This window comes from Dreissena polymorpha, chromosome 9, assembly GCF_020536995.1.
Source record: "Dreissena polymorpha isolate Duluth1 chromosome 9, UMN_Dpol_1.0, whole genome shotgun sequence".
In the NCBI taxonomy this organism is placed as follows: domain Eukaryota; kingdom Metazoa; phylum Mollusca; class Bivalvia; order Myida; family Dreissenidae; genus Dreissena; species Dreissena polymorpha.
In genome coordinates this window covers 86,503,166-86,524,551 of record NC_068363.1, presented here as the reverse complement: position 1 = coordinate 86,524,551, position 21,386 = coordinate 86,503,166, and the positions used below count along the sequence as shown (strand labels likewise).

The 21,386-nt window shown below is 36.0% G+C and overlaps 2 protein-coding genes across 11 annotated transcripts in view; one reads left to right on the top strand and one right to left on the bottom strand.

The window, feature by feature from the left end:
• The window catches only part of LOC127843626 (5-oxoprolinase-like), a 298,491-nt gene that overhangs the window by 48,732 nt on the left and 228,373 nt on the right, over positions 1–21,386 (top strand). For 3 of the 8 annotated variants that reach the window (XR_008032247.1, XR_008032245.1, XR_008032248.1), the window contains exons 29-34: positions 8,184–8,333; positions 8,627–8,701; positions 9,571–9,653; positions 10,962–11,122; positions 11,697–11,794; positions 12,196–13,288. Coding sequence is in view for 3 of the 8 variants with exons in the window: in XM_052373318.1 (XP_052229278.1) it covers positions 8,184–8,333; positions 8,627–8,701; positions 9,571–9,653; positions 10,962–11,122; positions 11,697–11,794; positions 12,196–12,411 (783 nt within the window). In the remaining 5 variants the exon portion in view is untranslated. The other 5 variants (XR_008032246.1, XR_008032249.1, XM_052373318.1 and 2 more) reach the window with 5 other exon arrangements.
• The window catches only part of LOC127843628 (paraplegin-like), a 298,425-nt gene continuing 294,529 nt past the window's right edge, over positions 17,491–21,386 (bottom strand). For 2 of the 3 annotated variants that reach the window (XM_052373323.1, XM_052373322.1), the window contains exons 17-18: positions 19,846–20,090; positions 17,491–18,809 (exon numbers count right to left, since the gene is read on the bottom strand). In XM_052373323.1, coding sequence (XP_052229283.1) covers positions 18,561–18,809; positions 19,846–20,090 — 494 coding nt within the window. In that variant the 3' untranslated portion in view covers positions 17,491–18,560. The remainder of the gene's footprint in view (positions 18,810–19,845; positions 20,091–21,386) is intronic. The other variant, XM_052373324.1, reaches the window with a different exon arrangement.

The following is a 21,386-nucleotide window of genomic DNA, read 5'->3' as shown; positions in this document are numbered from 1 at the left end:
TTGTATTTCTATCGAAATATAAATTTATGCATTATAAACACACACTCCAAAATACGTTTTGAATTCATTCTATGTTTTTAACAAATAGTTTACTGTAAAAAAACACAACGTCCGTCATGTTATTTAAGGGACATTTTCACAGATTTTGGCATATTTTGAAGTTTGTCATTAAATGCTTTATGTTGATAAATGTAAACATTGGATCTTAAAAGCTCCAGTAAAAAATCACGAATACAATTAAAAAAAGGAAAAAAAAACAATTAAAAAAAGGAAAAAAAAGTAGCCGGTACCAGGGCTCGAACCAGTGACCTCCGGAGTCCTGGAGTTAGTCTGAAGTAAAAACGCATTAGCCCTCTCGGCTATTCCGCCGGGTATCCACACTTTAAGTATTTTATACCTTATATAAGCAATCTTCGTAGTTTCGTAAATTAAAACGACAACAACAGAACTCTCCAAATTATTCAATCGTTTCGCGTTGCAACGCTTTATAATTTTTAGGTTTTCAAATTGTCAAAAGATACATATAATGGCTATATCGGACTATGGTAAATGTTCAGTAATACTGTTTCCTCACAAATATCATAACTAAAACGAAAATTTGCGAATCTGAAACAACTTTTTTCAATTTTGTCAATTTACCAAACCGTGAAAAGATCCCTTTAAATTCCAGAGTTTAGATAAAACCATCGTGTTTCGTCACAAAAATGACGTCACACGATATACTACGTAATATATTTCGCAATATAAAATATTTCTATTTTCGGTGCGCGTAATGTTACGTCATTAAATGGGTCGAAGTTGTCCGGCTAGTATGGTAATACGGAATTGGAAACAGCGAGTAGCGTTATACGGGATTTTTTATTTCAACGATTGATACAACCTGTATTTTGTAAAAAGCAAGCAGGTATATAATAAAGTGCAATATTGTGACAAAAAAAAACTTTGGGGAGCATCACCCGTCTCTGACGGTTTCTTGTTCCATTTGTTAAACCTCATTTACTATCATAAATACGTATTTACTGCATTTATGTATAAATATAAACCAAATAAGTCTTGCTTTGTAAATATTTATGTTTATTAAAGTGAACTTCGTAATAAAATAGATATAAAAAAATGGAAACAAAAACATGAGGTTGGCAACTTGGGATTACTGAAAAGTATTAATATTGGTAAATTGTTGTTGAGCTGTGATTTTATAAAAAAAATACCATGGCAATAGGAAATATGTGAAGAAAAAAAAAGAAAAGCAAAATGATGTTTTAAAGTTGTAAAATCGTAAACTGTTTCATGAATCTGGCCCTCACAGTTATAATAAATTCAAGAATGATCTTTTACATTAATGAAAATTACGCAGTTGCCTTCAAATCTATTCACTGAATCTTGAATAATTTCTATCTCAAGCATGTGAAAATAGCAGGAAGGTTCTAATGTCTTTTTTGGACGGGGCTTATGTCCTTTTAAAAGGGGCTGATGTCTACCTTTGCCTTTGTTAATGAGCCTCATTCTAGGAAAACTGGGCTTAATGCACACAGCTAATGAGGGACGACACTCTCTTATTTTGAGGATTTTTTCCGTTAAAGGAAGTCAGGTTATGGCAGAAAGTTCTCTGCCTGAATAGCCTGGTTTTCTCAGAGCAAGGCTCAAAAGATTGAGATATTGATGAGTCATCATAAGAATGAGATATTGACGAGAGTCATCATAAGAATGAGATATTGACCAGAGTCATCATAAGAATGAGATATTGACCAGAGTCATCATAAGAATGAGATATTGACCAGAGTCATCATAAGATTGAGATATTGACGAGAGTCATCATAAGAATGAGATATTGACGAGAGTCATCATAAGAATGAGATATTGACCAGAGTCATCATAAGAATGAGATATTGACCAGAGTCATCATAAGAATGAGATATTGACCAGAGTCATCATAAGAATGAGATAATGACCAGAGTCATCATAAGATTGAGATATTGATGAGTCATCATAAGAATGAGATATTGACCAGAGTCATCATAAGAATGAGATATTGACGAGAGTCATCATAAGAATGAGATATTGACGAGAGTCATCATAAGAATGAGATATTGACGAGAGTCATCATAAGAATGAGATATTGACCAGAGTCATCATAAGAATGAGATATTGACGAGAGTCATCATAAGAATGAGATATTGACCAGAGTCATCATAAGAATGAGATATTGACGAGAGTCATCATAAGAATGAGATATTGACCAGAGTCATCATAAGAATGAGATATTGACGAGAGTCATCATAAGAATTAGATATTGACGAGAGTCATCATAAGAATGAGATATTGACCAGAGTCATCATAAGAATGAGATATTGACGAGAGTCATCATAAGAATGAGATATTGACGAGAGTCATCATAAGAATGAGATATTGACCAGAGTCATCATAAGAATGAGATATTGACGAGAGTCATCATAAGAATGAGATATTGACCAGAGTCATCATAAGAATGAGATATTGACGAGAGTCATCTTAAGAATGAGATATTGACCAGAGTCATCATAAGAATGAGATATTGACCAGAGTCATCATAAGAATGAGATATTGACGAGAGTCATCATAAGAATGAGATATTGACGAGAGTCATCATAAGAATGAGATATTGACGAGAGTCATCATAAGAATGAGATATTGACGAGAGTCATCATAAGAATGAGATATTGACGAGAGTCATCATAAGAATGAGATATTGACGAGAGTCATCATAAGAATGAGATATTGACCAAAGTCATCATAAGAATGAGATATTGACCAGAGTCATCATAAGAATGAGATATTGACCAGAGTCATCATAAGATTGAGATATTGATGAGTCATCATAAGAATGAGATATTGACGAGAGTCATCATAAGAATGAGATATTGACGAGAGTCATCATAAGAATGAGATATTGACGAGAGTCATCATAAGAATGAGATATTGACCAGAGTCATCATAAGAATGAGATATTGACCAGAGTCATCATAAGAATGAGATATTGACCAGAGTCATCATAAGAATGAGATATTGACCAGAGTCATCATAAGAATGAGATATTGACCAGAGTCATCATAAGAATGAGATATTGACCAGAGTCATCATAAGAATGAGATATTGACGAGAGTCATCATAAGAATGAGATATTGACCAGAGTCATCATAAGAATGAGATATTGACGAGAGTCATCATAAGAATGAGATATTGACCAGAGTCATCATAAGAATGCGATATTGACGAGAGTCATCATAAGAATGAGATATTGACGAGTCATCATAAGAATGAGATATTGACCAGAGTCATCATAAGAATGAGATATTGACCAGAGTCATCATAAGAATGAGATATTGACCAGAGTCATCATAAGAATGAGATATTGACCAGAGTCATCATAAGAATGAGATATTGACCAGAGTCATCATAAGAATGAGATATTGACCAGAGTCATCATAAGAATGAGATATTGACCAGAGTCATCATAAGAATGAGATATTGACCAGAGTCATCATAAGAATGAGATATTGACCAGAGTCATCATAAGAATGAGATATTGACCAGAGTCATCATAGGAATGAGATATTGACCAGAGTCATCATAGGAATGAGATATTGACCAGAGTCATCATAAGAATGAGATATTGACCAGAGTCATCATAAGAATGAGATATTGACGAGAGTCATCATAAGAATGAGATATTGACCAGAGTCATCATAAGAATGAGATATTGACCAGAGTCATCATTAGAATGAGATATTGACGAGAGTCATCATAAGAATGAGATATTGACCAGAGTCATCATAAGAATGAGATATTGACGAGAGTCATCATAAGAATGAGATATTGACCAGAGTCATCATAAGAATGAGATATTGACAAGAGTCATCATAAGAATGAGATATTGACGAGAGTCATCATAAGAATGAGATATTGACCAGAGTCATCATAAGAATGAGATATTGACCAGAGTCATCATAAGAATGAGATATTGACCAGAGTCATCATAAGAATGAGATATTGACGAGAGTCATCATAAGAATGAGATATTGACGAGAGTCATCATAAGAATGAGATATTGACGAGAGTCATCATAAGAATGAGATATTGACGAGAGTCATCATAAGAATGAGATATTGACCAAAGTCATCATAAGAATGAGATATTGACCAGAGTCATCATAAGAATGAGATATTGACCAGAGTCATCATAAGATTGAGATATTGATGAGTCATCATAAGAATGAGATATTGACGAGAGTCATCATAAGAATGAGATATTGACGAGAGTCATCATAAGAATGAGATATTGACGAGAGTCATCATAAGAATGAGATATTGACCAGAGTCATCATAAGAATGAGATATTGACCAGAGTCATCATAAGAATGAGATATTGACCAGAGTCATCATAAGAATGAGATATTGACCAGAGTCATCATAAGAATGAGATATTGACAAGAGTCATCATAAGAATGAGATATTGACGAGAGTCATCATAAGAATGAGATATTGACCAGAGTCATCATAAGAATGAGATATTGACGAGAGTCATCATAAGAATGAGATATTGACCAGAGTCATCATAAGAATGCGATATTGACGAGAGTCATCATAAGAATGAGATATTGACGAGTCATCATAAGAATGAGATATTGACCAGAGTCATCATAAGAATGAGATATTGACGAGAGTCATCATAAGAATGAGATATTGACCAGAGTCATCATAAGAATGAGATATTGACGAGAGTCATCATAAGAATGAGATATTGACGAGAGTCATCATAAGAATGAGATATTGACCAGAGTCATCATAAGAATGAGATATTGACCAGAGTCATCATAAGAATGAGATATTGACGAGAGTCATCATAAGAATGAGATATTGACGAGAGTCATCATAAGAATGAGATATTGACCAGAGTCATCATAAGAATGAGATATTGACGAGAGTCATCATAAGAATGAGATATTGACCAGAGTCATCATAAGAATGAGATATTGACGAGAGTCATCTTAAGAATGAGATATTGACCAGAGTCATCATAAGAATGAGATATTGACGAGAGTCATCATAAGAATGAGATATTGACGAGAGTCATCATAAGAATGAGATATTGACGAGAGTCATCATAAGAATGAGATATTGACGAGAGTCATCATAAGAATGAGATATTGACGAGAGTCATCATAAGAATGAGATATTGACCAGAGTCATCATAAGAATGAGATATTGACGAGAGTCATCATAAGAATGAGATATTGACCAGAGTCATCATAAGAATGAGATATTGACCAGAGTCATCATTAGAATGAGATATTGACGAGAGTCATCATAAGAATGAGATATTGACCAGAGTCATCATAAGAATGAGATATTGACGAGAGTCATCATAAGAATGAGATATTGACCAGAGTCATCATAAGAATGAGATATTGACGAGAGTCATCATAAGAATGAGATATTGACCAGAGTCATCATAAGAATGCGATATTGACGAGAGTCATCATAAGAATGAGATATTGACGAGTCATCATAAGAATGAGATATTGACCAGAGTCATCATAAGAATGAGATATTGACGAGAGTCATCATAAGAATGAGATATTGACCAGAGTCATCATAAGAATGAGATATTGACGAGAGTCATCATAAGAATGAGATATTGACGAGAGTCATCATAAGAATGAGATATTGACCAGAGTCATCATAAGAATGAGATATTGACCAGAGTCATCATAAGAATGAGATATTGACGAGAGTCATCATAAGAATGAGATATTGACGAGAGTCATCATAAGAATGAGATATTGACCAGAGTCATCATAAGAATGAGATATTGACGAGAGTCATCATAAGAATGAGATATTGACCAGAGTCATCATAAGAATGAGATATTGACGAGAGTCATCTTAAGAATGAGATATTGACCAGAGTCATCATAAGAATGAGATATTGACGAGAGTCATCATAAGAATGAGATATTGACGAGAGTCATCATAAGAATGAGATATTGACGAGAGTCATCATAAGAATGAGATATTGACGAGAGTCATCATAAGAATGAGATATTGACGAGAGTCATCATAAGAATGAGATATTGACCAGAGTCATCATAAGAATGAGATATTGACGAGAGTCATCATAAGAATGAGATATTGACCAGAGTCATCATAAGAATGAGATATTGACCAGAGTCATCATTAGAATGAGATATTGACGAGAGTCATCATAAGAATGAGATATTGACCAGAGTCATCATAAGAATGAGATATTGACGAGAGTCATCATAAGAATGAGATATTGACCAGAGTCATCATAAGAATGAGATATTGACAAGAGTCATCTTAAGAATGAGATATTGACGAGAGTCATCATAAGAATGAGATATTGACCAGAGTCATCATAAGAATGAGATATTGACGAGAGTCATCATAAGAATGAGATATTGACCAGAGTCATCATAAGAATGAGATATTGACCAGAGTCATCATAAGAATGAGATATTGACGAGAGTCATCATAAGAATGAGATAATGACGAGAGTCATCATAAGAATGAGATATTGACCAGAGTCATCATAAGATTGAGATATTGACGAGAGTCATCATAAGAATGAGATATTGACGAGAGTCATCATAAGAATGAGATATTGACGAGAGTCATCATAAGAATGAGATATTGACCAGAGTCATCATAAGAATGAGATATTGACCAGAGTCATCATAAGAATGAGATATTGACCAGAGTCATCATAAGAATGAGATTTTGACCAGAGTCATCATAAGAATGAGATATTGACCAGAGTCATCATAAGAATGAGATATTGACGAGAGTCATCATAAGAATGAGATATTGACCAGAGTCATCATAAGAATGAGATATTGACGAGAGTCATCATAAGAATGAGATATTGACCAGAGTCATCATAAGAATGCGATATTGACGAGAGTCATCATAAGAATGAGATATTGACGAATCATCATAAGAATGAGATATTGACCAGAGTCATCATAAGAATGAGATATTGACCAGAGTCATCATAAGAATGAGATATTGACCAGAGTCATCATAAGAATGAGATATTGACCGGAGTCATCATAAGAATGAGATATTGACCAGAGTCATCATAAGAATGAGATATTGACCAGAGTCATCATAAGAATGAGATATTGACCAGAGTCATCATAAGAATGAGATATTGACCAGAGTCATCATAAGAATGAGATATTGACCAGAGTCATCATAAGAATGAGATATTGACCAGAGTCATCATAAGAATGAGATATTGACCAGAGTCATCATAAGAATGAGATATTGACCAGAGTCATCATAAGAATGAGATATTGACCAGAGTCATCATAAGAATGAGATATTGACCAGAGTCATCATAAGAATGAGATATTGACCAGAGTCATCATAAAAATGAGATATTGACCAAAGTCATCATAAGAATGAGATATTGACCAGAGTCATCATAAGAATGAGATATTGACCAGAGTCATCATAAGAATGAGATATGTACCAGAGTCATCATAAGAATGAGATATTGACCAGAGTCATCATAAGAATGAGATATTGACCAGAGTCATCATAAGAATGAGATATTGACCAGAGTCATCATAAGAATGAGATATTGACCAGAGTCATCATAAGAATGAGATATTGACCAGAGTCATCATAAGAATGAGATATTGACCAGAGTCATCATAAGAATGAGATTTTGACCAGAGTCATCATAAGAATGAGATATTGACCAAAGTCATCATAAGAATGAGATATTGACCAGAGTCATCATAAGAATGAGATATTGACCAGAGTCATCATAAGAATGAGATATTGACCAGAGTCATCATAAGAATGAGATATTGACCAGAGTCATCATAAGAATGAGATATTGACCAGAGTCATCATAAGAATGAGATATTGACCAGAGTCATCATAAGAATGGGATATTGACCAGAGTCATCATAAGAATGAGATATTGACCAGAGTCATCATAAGAATGAGATATTGACCAGAGTCATCATAAGAATGAGATATTGACCAGAATCATCATAAGAATGAGATATTGACCAGAGTCATCATTCCCTGATTCAGCATTCACTTATGTTAAGTTAAAGTTCAAAGTCTCCTTTTTTGCTACTAAGTTTCATTTAGTATCTTTGCTATTTAGGGATGTCTCAAGCCAGTTACAGTGATCATCCCAGCAGGCAGTATGCTTGACCCCTCCGAGAATGCAGCTGTTGTCGGGGGTAACGTGCTCACTTCACAGAGGATCGTGGATGTCATCTTCAAAGCGTTTGATGTCTGTGCAGCGTCACAGGTACCGTATGCATTTGTATAAATTTTTTGCAGAATAAGTACTGCTTCTTTTTTTGGAAGTATGTTTTTGATAACATTTAATCATCTGGTGCAAATCATGAGACAATTTTAAAATGTAATTGTTAATTATCAATTTATTTAAGGTGAATATGTGAAGAATTCAAAATCGTACAGCATAAGTGTTTGAATTATCTTTCATTCATTTATATAAATGATGCATGTAAATGCATTCCTTACAAAGAAAAATCTTTTGGGTTTTAAATTGTTTAACTGGAAATCAGATTTTTGTTGCAGGGTTGTATGAACAACATTACATTTGGCGACTCCGAGTTTGGACACTATGAAACTGTGGCTGGAGGAGCAGGCGCTGTAAGACATTACAAGAGTCTATAACATTGAGTCACGTTCTGGGAAATGGGGACTTATGCATGTGCGTAAAGGGTTGCAATCTGCACAGGCCAATGACAGAAGAAGCTTGCAGCATTTATGGAACTTTCCATTTAAAGGACATCTCTTTTCAATTAAAACCCAGTTGAAGTAGAAAGAGTTGTCTCTAATTAGCCTGGGCGGACTGCACATGTATTTAGCCCAATTTCCCCAGATCAAATCACATAAATCTTAACCATTAAAGTTCAATATTTAGTCTGTTCATAGCAACAATTCTGACACTTATCCAGTAAAATCAAGCACCAACTAAGCTTTCTTACTTTTTCATAAACCATCCCTAAACATGACCGGTAGGGTGAAATTATAAAGTGAAAATGTGATTTGGTGATGTTATTTGTGTCAGTCAGTCAGTGTTATATCTGTCCACATTAAATGAATTAATTTTTTGAGGGAATTACTTCTGCATTTTTCAAGCAATTAAATTAAAACTTCAAAAAGTCCTTCACGATAAAGTGTAGATGTGCAGTTATCCACTTATTACTGACTTATTTTCTCTTACCTATGGGCGTAATGACATGTTAATGATTAAGTGCATGCAAGATAGGGAAGACACACAGTGTTCCCTCTTATTCCTGTCTTATGTGCCCTTGAATTTGCCATCGGCTGACTTTGTGTGGTGATGTTAATCTCACATACCAAATATGTTTTGTTTATCTTTCTTATCTATGTATTATTTAAAGTTATATACGTTTACCAGTACCGTTAAAAGGATAAAGTAAATGCTAAGAATTCCTATAAGTTTGTTCTTTACTGGTTCTTTGGATTGCCTTTGCTTTGCCATTTTTGTTCAGGGTCCAAGCTGGGATGGTAGAAGTGGTGTCCATACCCACATGACTAATACCAGGATAACAGATCCAGAAATACTGGAACGAAGGTAGGGATAACAGATCCAGAAATACTGGAATGAAGGTAGGGATAACAGATCCAGAAATACTGGAACGAAGGTAGGGATAACAGATCCAGAAATACTGGAACGAAGGTAGGGATAACAGATCCAGAAATACTGGAACGAAGGTAGGGATAACAGATCCAGAAATACTGGAATGAAGGTAGGGATGACAGATCCAGAAATACTGGAACGAAGGTAGGGATGACAGATCTAGAAATACTGGAACGAAGGTACGGATAACAGATCCAGAAATACTGGAACGAAGGTACGGATATGCTGATTTCAAAGGCATTTCATTCTATAAATGAATCTTGAAAGAGTTTGAGGGGTACTGCATGGATAATATTTGAGTCTGGCTCTCTTGGTTGGTTTTACACTGAACTATAAAGCCAGGTATTATATCATTTAGTTCATATCACAGCCTGACCAGTACTTAAGCTTAGAAGATCTGGAAAATGTTTTTACAAAAATCCTCATTAACTTTGATTCAGGTAGAGTAGATTTCAGTTAATGGCATCAATAGCTGTTCTTTAAAATTGCTAAGGGAAAACTTTTTTTGTATAGAGTGTAAACTAGTTACAGTATTTTCCTTTTTTGTTTTAAAATTATTGTAGGATTATGCACTGTATAGCATGGTGTATATACATAAATGTCCTATATGAAAGTAGTTTCAGCTGTAACACAAACTAAATTTTTAGTAATAATGCCACTTGGTTGATCAATTAATTGTTGCTTTGTTTTGTTTGCAGCTTATGCGTTCTGAAGGATTATACATAATGCAACAACCATAATCTTGCCCAAGCTTTTAATAGACAGATCCATGATTATCAATAAAATATTTAAACTTCTTAGCTGTTTTTACAGGATAAATGTCCATTCATCGAGAATCACAAACAAATGCTTGTATTTAAATCACAAACATAATTCACAATGTCATTTTCTTTTGTACAAAATAATTCAACCTCTAAACACTTCATACCAACAAGCGATGATTGGATAGATAATGTTGTAAATTAATTAAATTATTATTGACATTTGCAGAATAGTTCATTTCTTCATAAAGAGAATTTCTTTTATTGGAAGATTACCCAGTGGTCAGGTAGCATAGCGGATATGGCCTTCACACAGCAACAAGGAGGTCGCGAGATTGACACCAAGCATGGGAGATTCTATTGATCTCCGTAAAAGGCACAGAGTTCTGGTTCTAACCAGGGAACGGACTTGAGAGCAATTTAATATGTATTAGGCTTTGGATGCAATTGAGCTTAAATAAATAGGTTTGCACTACACTAGGTACCCAGTGGTGCTGAGGAAGTTCCATCTCCAGCCAGACACAGGGGGGCGGGGCCAACATCGGGGCGGGGATGGTGTGATCAGAGAATACCTGTGGAGGAAGTCTCTCACCCTTTCTGTGCTCACCGAACGCAGGGTGTTCGCACCGTATGGTCTACATGGTGAGTGCAGGTCTTCTGTCAAGAGACAGGAAAGATGTAATCCAGATCTACAAATCTTTGGATAAACCCTACTTATCCGAGGTACACAACAATCCTGATTTTTCTAAAGTCTAGCTCACACGAGAGTAAGTTATTATTTGCTACATGCTGTCATCTGATTGTTGACCTTAAGTTTAAATGATTGAAATCACCAGTGCCAAAATAACGTTTTTTCATGTTTTATTTTATTTTAAGTCAACAATAATGACAAATATATTAAATAGTTGAAAGTCAATTTAAAAAGAAAGTCACTTATAAATATTTGTTTGTATTCAATAATATAAAATATTCATATGTCAACAACAAAAAATCAATTTTGTTTTACTTATCATGCTTATCAAATTATCAAGTTTAAAAGATGACACTCAACATGTCTGAGTGGTTAACTTACCGCAATCATTTAAATGATTAACTGTTGAAATCAGTGAACAAAAAAACACACACAAACATGACATAATTGTATTGTTAGTACTTTATTTCTTACAAGCAAAATAATGATTTGAATGGACATGTAAGTGTATTTGTGGTGATGCAGGTGGTTGTCCGGGAAATAAAGGCTTGAACCTCATGATCTACGAAGGCGGTAGAATCGTCAATGTGGGAGGAAAGACGTCTGTTGATTGCCATTCAGGGGTTTGTATTTATTTGTTCAAGTTTAAGTTTGTTTCATTTAATTAAATCATTAAAAAAGGAAGAATTCTGATGGAAAACTATTTTATTTTGGACATTCATGATTAACATTAGAATAATGAGCCACACTCAGTGAAAAGTCGGCTGAATGCATGTGCGTACAATGTCGTCCCAAATTAGCATGTGAGGTCCTTACAGGCTAATCAGGGACAACTTTTTTTGTGTTAACTTGATTTTTGCTAAAAAGAGACCTCTTTTCAACATAAAAAAAGCATTTACTCCGAAAGTGTCCTCCCTGATAAGAATGTACGGACTGCACTGGCTAATCTAGGGCAACACTACATGCAGCAAGCTCCATTTCCAGGAGCAAGGGCTTACAAATTGTGTGTCTGTGTTTCTTTAAGGATGTTTTTTTGCTTCAAACACCCGGAGGTGGAGGATATGGAACCCCAGGAGAAGACGTTTTGGTTAGCAACCACACCGCTGGTCTCCAGGGTAGAAAGTTTGATCTTGACTCTGAGGAACCAGCCCAGAAGAGGTCAAAGATTGAGGGAACCAGTCTGTCAAAAGTTGGAACTGGAAGTGTGTTTGAATACCAGCGGAACCAAGAATCCGTATGATTTAGTTTCCCATGATAAGTCAAAGGGGCAGGTCTGCACATATAGGTGGTTGTGAAGACGCAGCAGGACCTGTAAATAAACTCTGAGTAACATACACACACCATTTGATTTAGAACAAGTCAGAGTAGATATTGGTTCAATGTTGATGTGCAAAAGATTTTATTCACATTTTCATATTTGTATTTTGCTAATGTATTCAGTTTTCATATCCTGATTCAAAAAATCGTTTGCTTTAAACAGTTTAATATATTGGATAAAAATGGTCATGATGCTGAACATGAAGTCAGTTTGCATAGTACCATTATTGGAACCAATGTCTAAGGCACAAATATTGAATTTTGTGTGATGTTGTTGATAATATTAAGTGTTTTTTTTATAAGAGATCAAGTTATCGTGCAAAAATGTAAAGGTTTTTAATTTATTTGTTATTTGTGTACTTTTGTTGTTAATTACCATTATTACATGCTCAATAAGCATACAAAGATTCATAAGCCCAATTATTTCAATAAATGGAGAATTTAACATTCTATTGTCTTGGTATTAATAGCCATTAATATTGATTTATGGTTGCACTGTATAAAGCTTTGGGTATAATTGCATGAACCTTTCTATCAACTTCTCCAGTATTTAATTTATGTAAATGTTTTTGACATCTTGATCTTTAATTTTCAAAATAAGTCAACATTGTATTCATGTAGCATTTCTTCATTTGCTTGGCATGAATTCACTTTTTGCAATGCTAATATCATGTATTGTATATAGTGTATTGAGTCTGAGATATGTCAAAGATCACAATGTTCCTTTTGTACCTGTTTAAGGCATACCATCTTGGATATTTATTTCAACATTTCTTGTTAGCTTTCAGGGCATTGTTCAGGTTATTAGCATATCATGTCTAAGTGCCATACTTCTGCTAGTCCTTTTCAAAGCTTGTATGTGCTTTATCCTATCATGATACATGTTTTTGTATATAAGTGTGAAGGAATAAATAAACAGAATAAAACTAAAGAAAAATTCCTTTGCATTGTTGTCTTTTTTATATCAGGAGTTGAGCTGATGCTTTTAGCTGTCAAAGTTTTGAACTGTTTGAAAAAATTTAAATTATCATTCCTCTAATGGCTGATTCCTTAACGTGGTGTGGTGGTTTGAATGCCTCTGACCTGGAGAGCTATGTCGGCGAAATGTCAACTCCTGAAAGGGCTTCCCAAGCTGGACTTGTTGAAGGGTAGAGTGCAGATGAATGTCGGCCACTTATCCTCGAGGTTCAGAGGTATTAGCAGAATCACTCAGACTAAACAACCAATGACAGGAGAAGCCCAAAAGACTAAGCCGGAAAATTTACTACAAGAAAAAATCGAAAAATAAATCGGTGCTAAAGACGGATGAAATTGGCCTAAATGCCCATAATGATGATGCAACACTTCAATGATTGAGTTATCGACACTATCATTATTGTGGAAATACATGTACCAGGAAAGGAATTGTGTGCGCTAGGTTATGGAGCATGAGAGCTATTGGTATAAACCTGCAACAACCGTACAAAAAGAGGAACAACTACCAACATCGTGCACTGGGATCCAGAAAAATAGTAGGAAAACGGACGACCGGATAAGAGAATGTTCTGCATTAACACAGTGGGGACATCAACATTTGAGTAATTAAGTTTTTAGAAGCGATTATCACGGAAGGCAGAAGTGAGGAGTGATGACACTGGTCAGAAACAACCCGAAAGCAAGCACAAAAATAACGACATGGAGCAGGAATCGTATATCATCACCAAGATCACCACCAAAAAAAGTATAACTAGGCAAAAGCGTTCTTGAGTTATCATCGGAAAATCATTTTACTATTTCGGGTCACCGTGACTTTGACCTTTGACCTTGTGACCTCAAAATCAATAGGGGTCATCTGCAAGTCATGATCAATCTACCTATGAAGTTTCATGATCCTAGGCGTATGCGTTCTTGAGTTATCATCCGAAAACCATTTTACTATTTCGGGTCACCTTGACCTTTGACCTAGTGACCTCAAATCCATAGGGGTCATCTGCGAGTCATGATCAATCTACCCATGAAGTTTCATGATCCTAGGCGTATTCGTTCTTGAGTTATCATCCAGAAACCATTTTTCTAAGTTGAATCACCGTGACCTTGACCTTTGACCTAGTGACCTCAAAATCAATAGGGGTCATCTGCAAGTCATGATCAATCTACCCATGAAGTTTCTTGATCCTAGGCATATGCGTTCTTGAGTTATCATTCAAAAACCATTTTACTATTTCGGGTCACCGTGACCTTGACCTTTGACCTAGTGACCTCAAAATCAATAGGGGTCATCTTCGAGTCATGATCAATGTACCTATGAAGTTTCATGATCCTAGGCCCAAGCGTTCTTGAGTTATCGTCTGACAACCACCTGGTGGACGGACAGACAGACCGACATGGGCAAAGCAATATACCCCCTCTTCTTCGAAGGGGGGCATAATAAAGCTATTCATCTGCTACTGCCCCAACAACAATGTGCTACAGTAGAACCATGCATGTTGATACAGCGCTTTATATTTGCTGGAGAATTAGACAGACAATTCCAGAAAAGATAGAAGCGAGGCAAAACGAGAAACACCTGCTAGTCATAACCCCATTTACCAGCCCAAATTATACACCTTGCATTCTACCACCACCCATGCCTGACACTGCATAGAGGATGTACGCAGAAATATTAGTAGAACTCTTAAGCCGCATTGCAAAGGTAGCAACCGTCAAGCATTTCTGCCAACTACCCCCTGACCCACAAGATGGACTTACAAGAAAGTTAAATGAACCCTGGACGCAGATGACCTGATATTATAGTGCATAGAATAGTATGCAACAACTGCCATTTACAGACTGTGACTGGTTTTGAGAAAGATCTCAGCTTGTGGAGGGCTACCATCAAATTGGAGAAATCCTCAGTCCAGCCAACTGAAACTGGGCGCGTATTGATTTTGAGATTGAAAGATGTGATATATCCCTATCTGAATGGATGAATATTGGGTCATTGGGCTTGTTCTGTAAATTAAGCACTAAGGATCTTGATCAAGTCATGGCGATTCTAGTCGTCCACGTGGTGTATGAGGGGAGAGCGGCAGGATTTTTTCTTACAGATTATCATATCCCATATTTATCAGCTCTTATTTTTTGCATACAAAACAACACATGATTTATAAGTAGCAATTATAGTTTTAAATATTATCGGCATTGCGTACTTGGTGGATTTTAAGCAGAGGTAAGTCCCTTTGACTTTTCTTCCACATGAGACAATGCCTGTGCTTGTTCTCCATAACCACTAGCCGTATTTAGTGGAATCCCCATGACAAATTCTAAAACAAGAGGTCCTGAAAGGCCCAAGGTCGTTCACTTGAGATAACAAGATATTATTGGGACAAATCTTTTGATAAAGTTTCATGAAGATCGGAAAATAAATGTGGCCTCTAGAGTGTAAACAAGGTTTTACTATAGCCATATTAGGATAAATGCCCCGCGTCCTGGTGGCCATGTTTTTCAACCAACCGGCATCATTTTTGAACACTTCCAAGATATTATCGGGATGAATCTTCTGACCAAGTTTCATGAAGATCGGACAGTAAATGTGGCCCGTCACTGGCCTCTAGTGTTAACAAGATTTTACTTTAGCCATATAAGGAAAAATGCCCCACCCCTTGGAAGCCATGTTTTTCAAGCAAACATAATTATTTTCGAACTCATCCAAGATATCATTTAGACCAATCTTCTGACCAAATTTCATAAAAATTGGACAATAAATGTGGTGTTAACAAGGTTTTACTAAAGCCATATATAGCCATATAAGGAAAAATGCCCCGCCCCTGGTTGCCAAGTTTTTAAAGCAACCAAAACCATTTTCGAACTCACACAAGATATCATTGGGACAAATCTTCTGACCAAGTTTCATGATGATCGGAAAATAAATGTGACCTCTAGAGTGTTAACAAAGTTTTACTAAGCTATATAAGGAAAAATGTCCTGCCCCCAAGGTAGCCATGTTTTTCAATCAACCGGCATCATTTTTTGAACTTGTCCAAGATATTATTGGGATGAATCTTCTAACCGAGTTTCATGAAGATCAGACTATAAATGTGGCCTGTAGTGTTAACAAGATTTTACTATAGCCATAAATAGCAATATAAGGGAAAATGCCCCGCCCCTTGGCAGCCATGTTTTTCAAGCAAACGTAACCATTTTCGAACTCATCCATGATATCAACAAGACTATTGCCTACCGGCTCCACCATTGTCAGAAATTTGACAATTGTCAGATTTTTTAAAATTATATTTGTTGCCATAGCAACCAGAATTTTTGACGTGATAACACAATGAAATGACGTGCATTATAAGGTCCATACTGCCATCTATCTATGTTTCAAGTTTCATGAAAAAATATGAAGAACTTTTTAAGTTATCGCAGGATCCAGAAAACCACAATTTTCAGCAGTATTTCTAGTCTATTTGTTGCCATAGCAACCAGAATTTTGGAGTAGAAACAAAATGAAATGACGTGCATAATGTCCATATTGCCATCTATCCATGTTTCAAGTTTCATGAAAAAATATTAAGAACTTTTAAAGTTATTGCAGGATCCAGAAAAGTGTGACTGACAGACAGACTGACAGAGCGCAAACCAGAAGTCCCCTCCAGTGAAACCGGTAGGGAACAATAAACAAATACACGAGGATTGCTCTGGGAAAACGGGGTTTAATTCAAGTAAAAAATTGTCGTTGCAGATAAGCCTATACAGTCTACAGATTTTACTATAGCCATATGAGGAAAAATGCCCCGCCCCTTGGCAGCCATGTTTTTCAAGCAAACATAACCATTTCGCACTCATCCAAGATATCATTGAGACCAAATTTCATGAAGATTGGAAATAAATGTGGCCTCTAGAGAGTTAACAAAACATGCAAAATTAGCATTGTTAATTGTTGTTACGCAATAATTGAATATTTCAGGTAAATTTATTCACTATTATTTATAGTCTAGTAAAAATGTAATAATTTTTACACTAAAACATTAAACATAAAGCATCAAATTGTTAATTGCTTTATTCCTTGACAAAATATTGAAGCAAAAGGCAACAAAATAACAAAAAGTAACACAAGTAAAACTAGTCTCAAATGTGCTACATTCGTAGCATGAATTACGTCTATGTGTATTATTTTCCCAAACCATATTTTCTTCAAATGTCACATGTTTTTGATGAAAAATTATAGAAGTTCTTGCTGTGTATATATGGTGTACTGCAAAGATGAAGTCCAAAGCAGATTTTCATAAGTCATTCCGGTGTATATAAAGTGTACTGACTAAAGTGTTTTTTAATTCCTGGGGTAAACATGTGGTGTACGATTAGCAAAATCTATTTCTTTGCTGTGAAGATCAGGTGTACTCATCTGCAGGAAGGGATTTGTACAAGTCCCTAGTGTGTATATGAGGTGTACTACTGGAAGTTTCTATCAGTGTGTCGCATACTTGCTGTGTACTAGTATCCTCCAGCGTACATGCTGTGTACTCTGTAAAGAAGTACACAGCATGTATGCAGCATGCTGTGTACATGAAACGTACTCTTCTGGTGTACACATACGATCACAGTATATACACAACAAATACACATTATGTACACCACAGAGGCTTGCTTCGGTAAGGGCATTTACAGCACTGGGTCGAATGTAAATGTGTATCATTTTTCCAAAATAATAACTGAATTCCATAAAAAAAACATAACATAATTTTTTATAGTGTATCATATAACACCAATTTTGGTATATTTTTATATTTTTCTTCTTTAAATACCGTATACATGTAGTGTACAAATGAATATAATGCACACTCTTTAAAGACCCTATGTTCAATTGAGAAAATGTTTACCAATTCTTTAATTGTATTATATATTAGGTTGCTTTGACATGGAAATGCATTTGAAGATACTCACACATATACAAATAAACCGTGGTTAAATTCATTATGTTCATTTGTCAAGCACCTTTTCGAAAAGGATAAGGAATATTCCAAATATTCCAATTCCGCTTTTTAAATCTAAGAGAAAAGTCAATTCAGAACCTTAATAAATATATGCCGAATTAAGTACATTCACAACAACGAGTCAACGAATGTTATGCTTTTGGCGCACTACTCCAGGTTTGACAGGTGTGACAGGAATGTCATCTGCTTTTCTCGCAGCTTCTTCAGCTATTTTGTCCGCTTCCTCTTTGGCTGCTTTCTCCTCATGTAGGTCTTCATCGAAGAACGCTCCTGGATCAACCGGCACTTTCTTTCCGAAAGGACATGGTCCAAGTAATGCCTCAACCTCCGAGTACTGGAGAGTTTCTTTGGCTTGTAGGAGCTGTGCCAACTGGCAGAAAAGATATATTTTGGGTTAAGAATTGATCTATTGTGAAATTATTGGATCTATCATGAAAATGTGAAGTGGAAACCGGTACAAACCCTGAAGGTGACAAGTTTAGTTTTAAACATGATGATTCTTGTATTCATTTTTTTAATCACATCACAAATTTAAGTTTCCTTTTGAAACAATTAAAAAAACATTTCCTTTGATTGATGGTTGTTTTATGTTCTTCATGTACATGTATAAAGGTTGTCTTCCCAAATACTATTCCCTTAAGCAATGAAACCAAAATATTTTTTACACTGGCTGGTTTCGAGAAAAGTGTTTGGGTTACAGTTTAAGATCACCCTTTTGACTTACAATTGAAAATATATGATTGAGCCTTGCTTGTGAAAAATGGGGCTCAATGCGTGTGCGTAAAGAGTCGTCCCAGATTAGTCTATGCAGATTACACATGCTAATCTGGGATGACACTTTTTGTCTAAACTTGATTTTCTTAAAGAAGAGTCTTCCTTTAAAAGAAAAATTCACTCTAATTGAAAATTGTTGTCTCTTATTAGCATATGCTAACTACACAGGCTAATCTGGGATTACGCACATGCATCAAGCCTCATTTTCCAATAATACTACTGGTACATATTCAAGGCAAATTGCACAATACTTAAAACAAGCAAATTCGTTGAATTGATATCGCCTGCCAATATGCTTCTGGACACAAAAGTGTTATATTTGACACTCAAAAAAGCATTTTTTCAAGATACAAGGGCCATAACTCCATTATTAACAGATGGTGTGCAATGACATTTTGCGTGCATCATCCTCTTATCCATTTATATACTCATACCAAGTTTCAATGAAATCCCCCAAAGCATTTCCAAGATATGGCTCCGGACGGATGGACGGAAAGACAGATGGACGGACGAAAAGACAGACGGAGGAACAACGCCAAAACAATATCCCTCCGCCTATGGCAGGGGATAATTACAACAGTACATGTATACACTACAAAATTCCTCTTAATGCAACCAGACTATTGAGGCACCTCATGCAGCTTGTCCTTATTCTTGTTGATCAGATCCACAGCCTGGCGATACGCCTTCCCCACCAGCACTCGCACCTCCTGGTCAAGCAACTGGTCAGTCCGCCTCGAGAATGGCTTCGGTCCAAACTTCAATCCCGACTCATTCTCAACAGGAAACGACAACAGGCCAAATTTCTCGCTCATGCCGTACGTTTTTATTTGAGCATAGGCGAGTTTTGTGACCTTGTCTAGATCATCTTTAGCTCCTGCAGAATTTAAGTGTAAAACACTTTTATTTACTTTTCATATCAAGCTTAGTATATTTAACAAGACTATTGTCAAGCAATATGGTCCCCTACAGGTGAAACTCCACCATTGTCAGAATGTTTTTTATGTTTGTTGCCATAGCAACCAGATTTTTTGACGTAGGAACAAAATGAAATGATGTGCATAATCTCCATATTGCCATCTATCCATATTTCAAGTTTCATGAAAAAATATTAAGAACTTTTAAAGTTATCGCAGGATCCAGAAAAGTGTGACAGACTGACTGACTGACTGACTGACGGACACACAGAGCGCAAACCATAAGTCCCCTCCGGTTCACCGGTAGGGGACAAAAAAGACAAGGGCTGTTTGTAAAACATGCATGCCCCCCATATGGGCTGTCAGTTGTAGTGGCAGCCATTGTGTGAATGATTTGTTGGTACTGTGACCTTGACCTTTGACCTAGTGACCTGAAAATCAATAGGGGTCATCTGCAAGTCATGATCAATGTACCTATGAAGTTTCATGATTCTAGGCGTAAGCTTTCTTGAGTTATCATCTGGAAACAATTTTACTGTGTAAAGTCACTGTGGCCTTGACCTAGTGACCTGAAAGTCAATAGGGATCATCTGCGAGTCATGATAAATGTACCTATGAAGTTTCATGATCCTAGGCGTAAGTGTTCTTGAGTAATCATCCAGAAACCATTTTTCTAAGTTGAGTCACCGTGACCTTGACCTTTGACCTAGTGACCTGAAAATCAATAGGGGTCATCTGCGAGTCATGATCAATGTACCTATGAAGTTTTATGATCCTAGGCATAAGCGTTCTTGAGTTATCATCCAGAAACCATTTTACTATTTCGGGTCATCTTGACCTTTGACCTAGTGACCAGAAAATCCAATAGGGGTCATCTGCGAGTCATGATCAATGTACCTATGAAGTTTCATGATCCTAGGCGTAAGCGTTCTTGAGTTATCATCCGGAAACCATCTGTTGGACGGACGGACATACGGACGGACGGACCAACATGTGCAAAACAATATACCCCCTCTTCTTCGAAGGGGGGCATAAATATTAAATGTCAGCTCTCAGACAAATGAAATGTGGCTAACAGTGGTCACACTGCTAACCAACCGATTTCTCTGCATTTCTCAACATTTGCCATAATTGCAATTATTATTGCATTCATGTCTTAAGTTTCTTCAAGTCATTCAATATCTACCATTATCTGGTGCTTTTGCATCAATAAAACCAAAGAAATGGGCACCTGTATAATGAGTGTTACTTGCAGA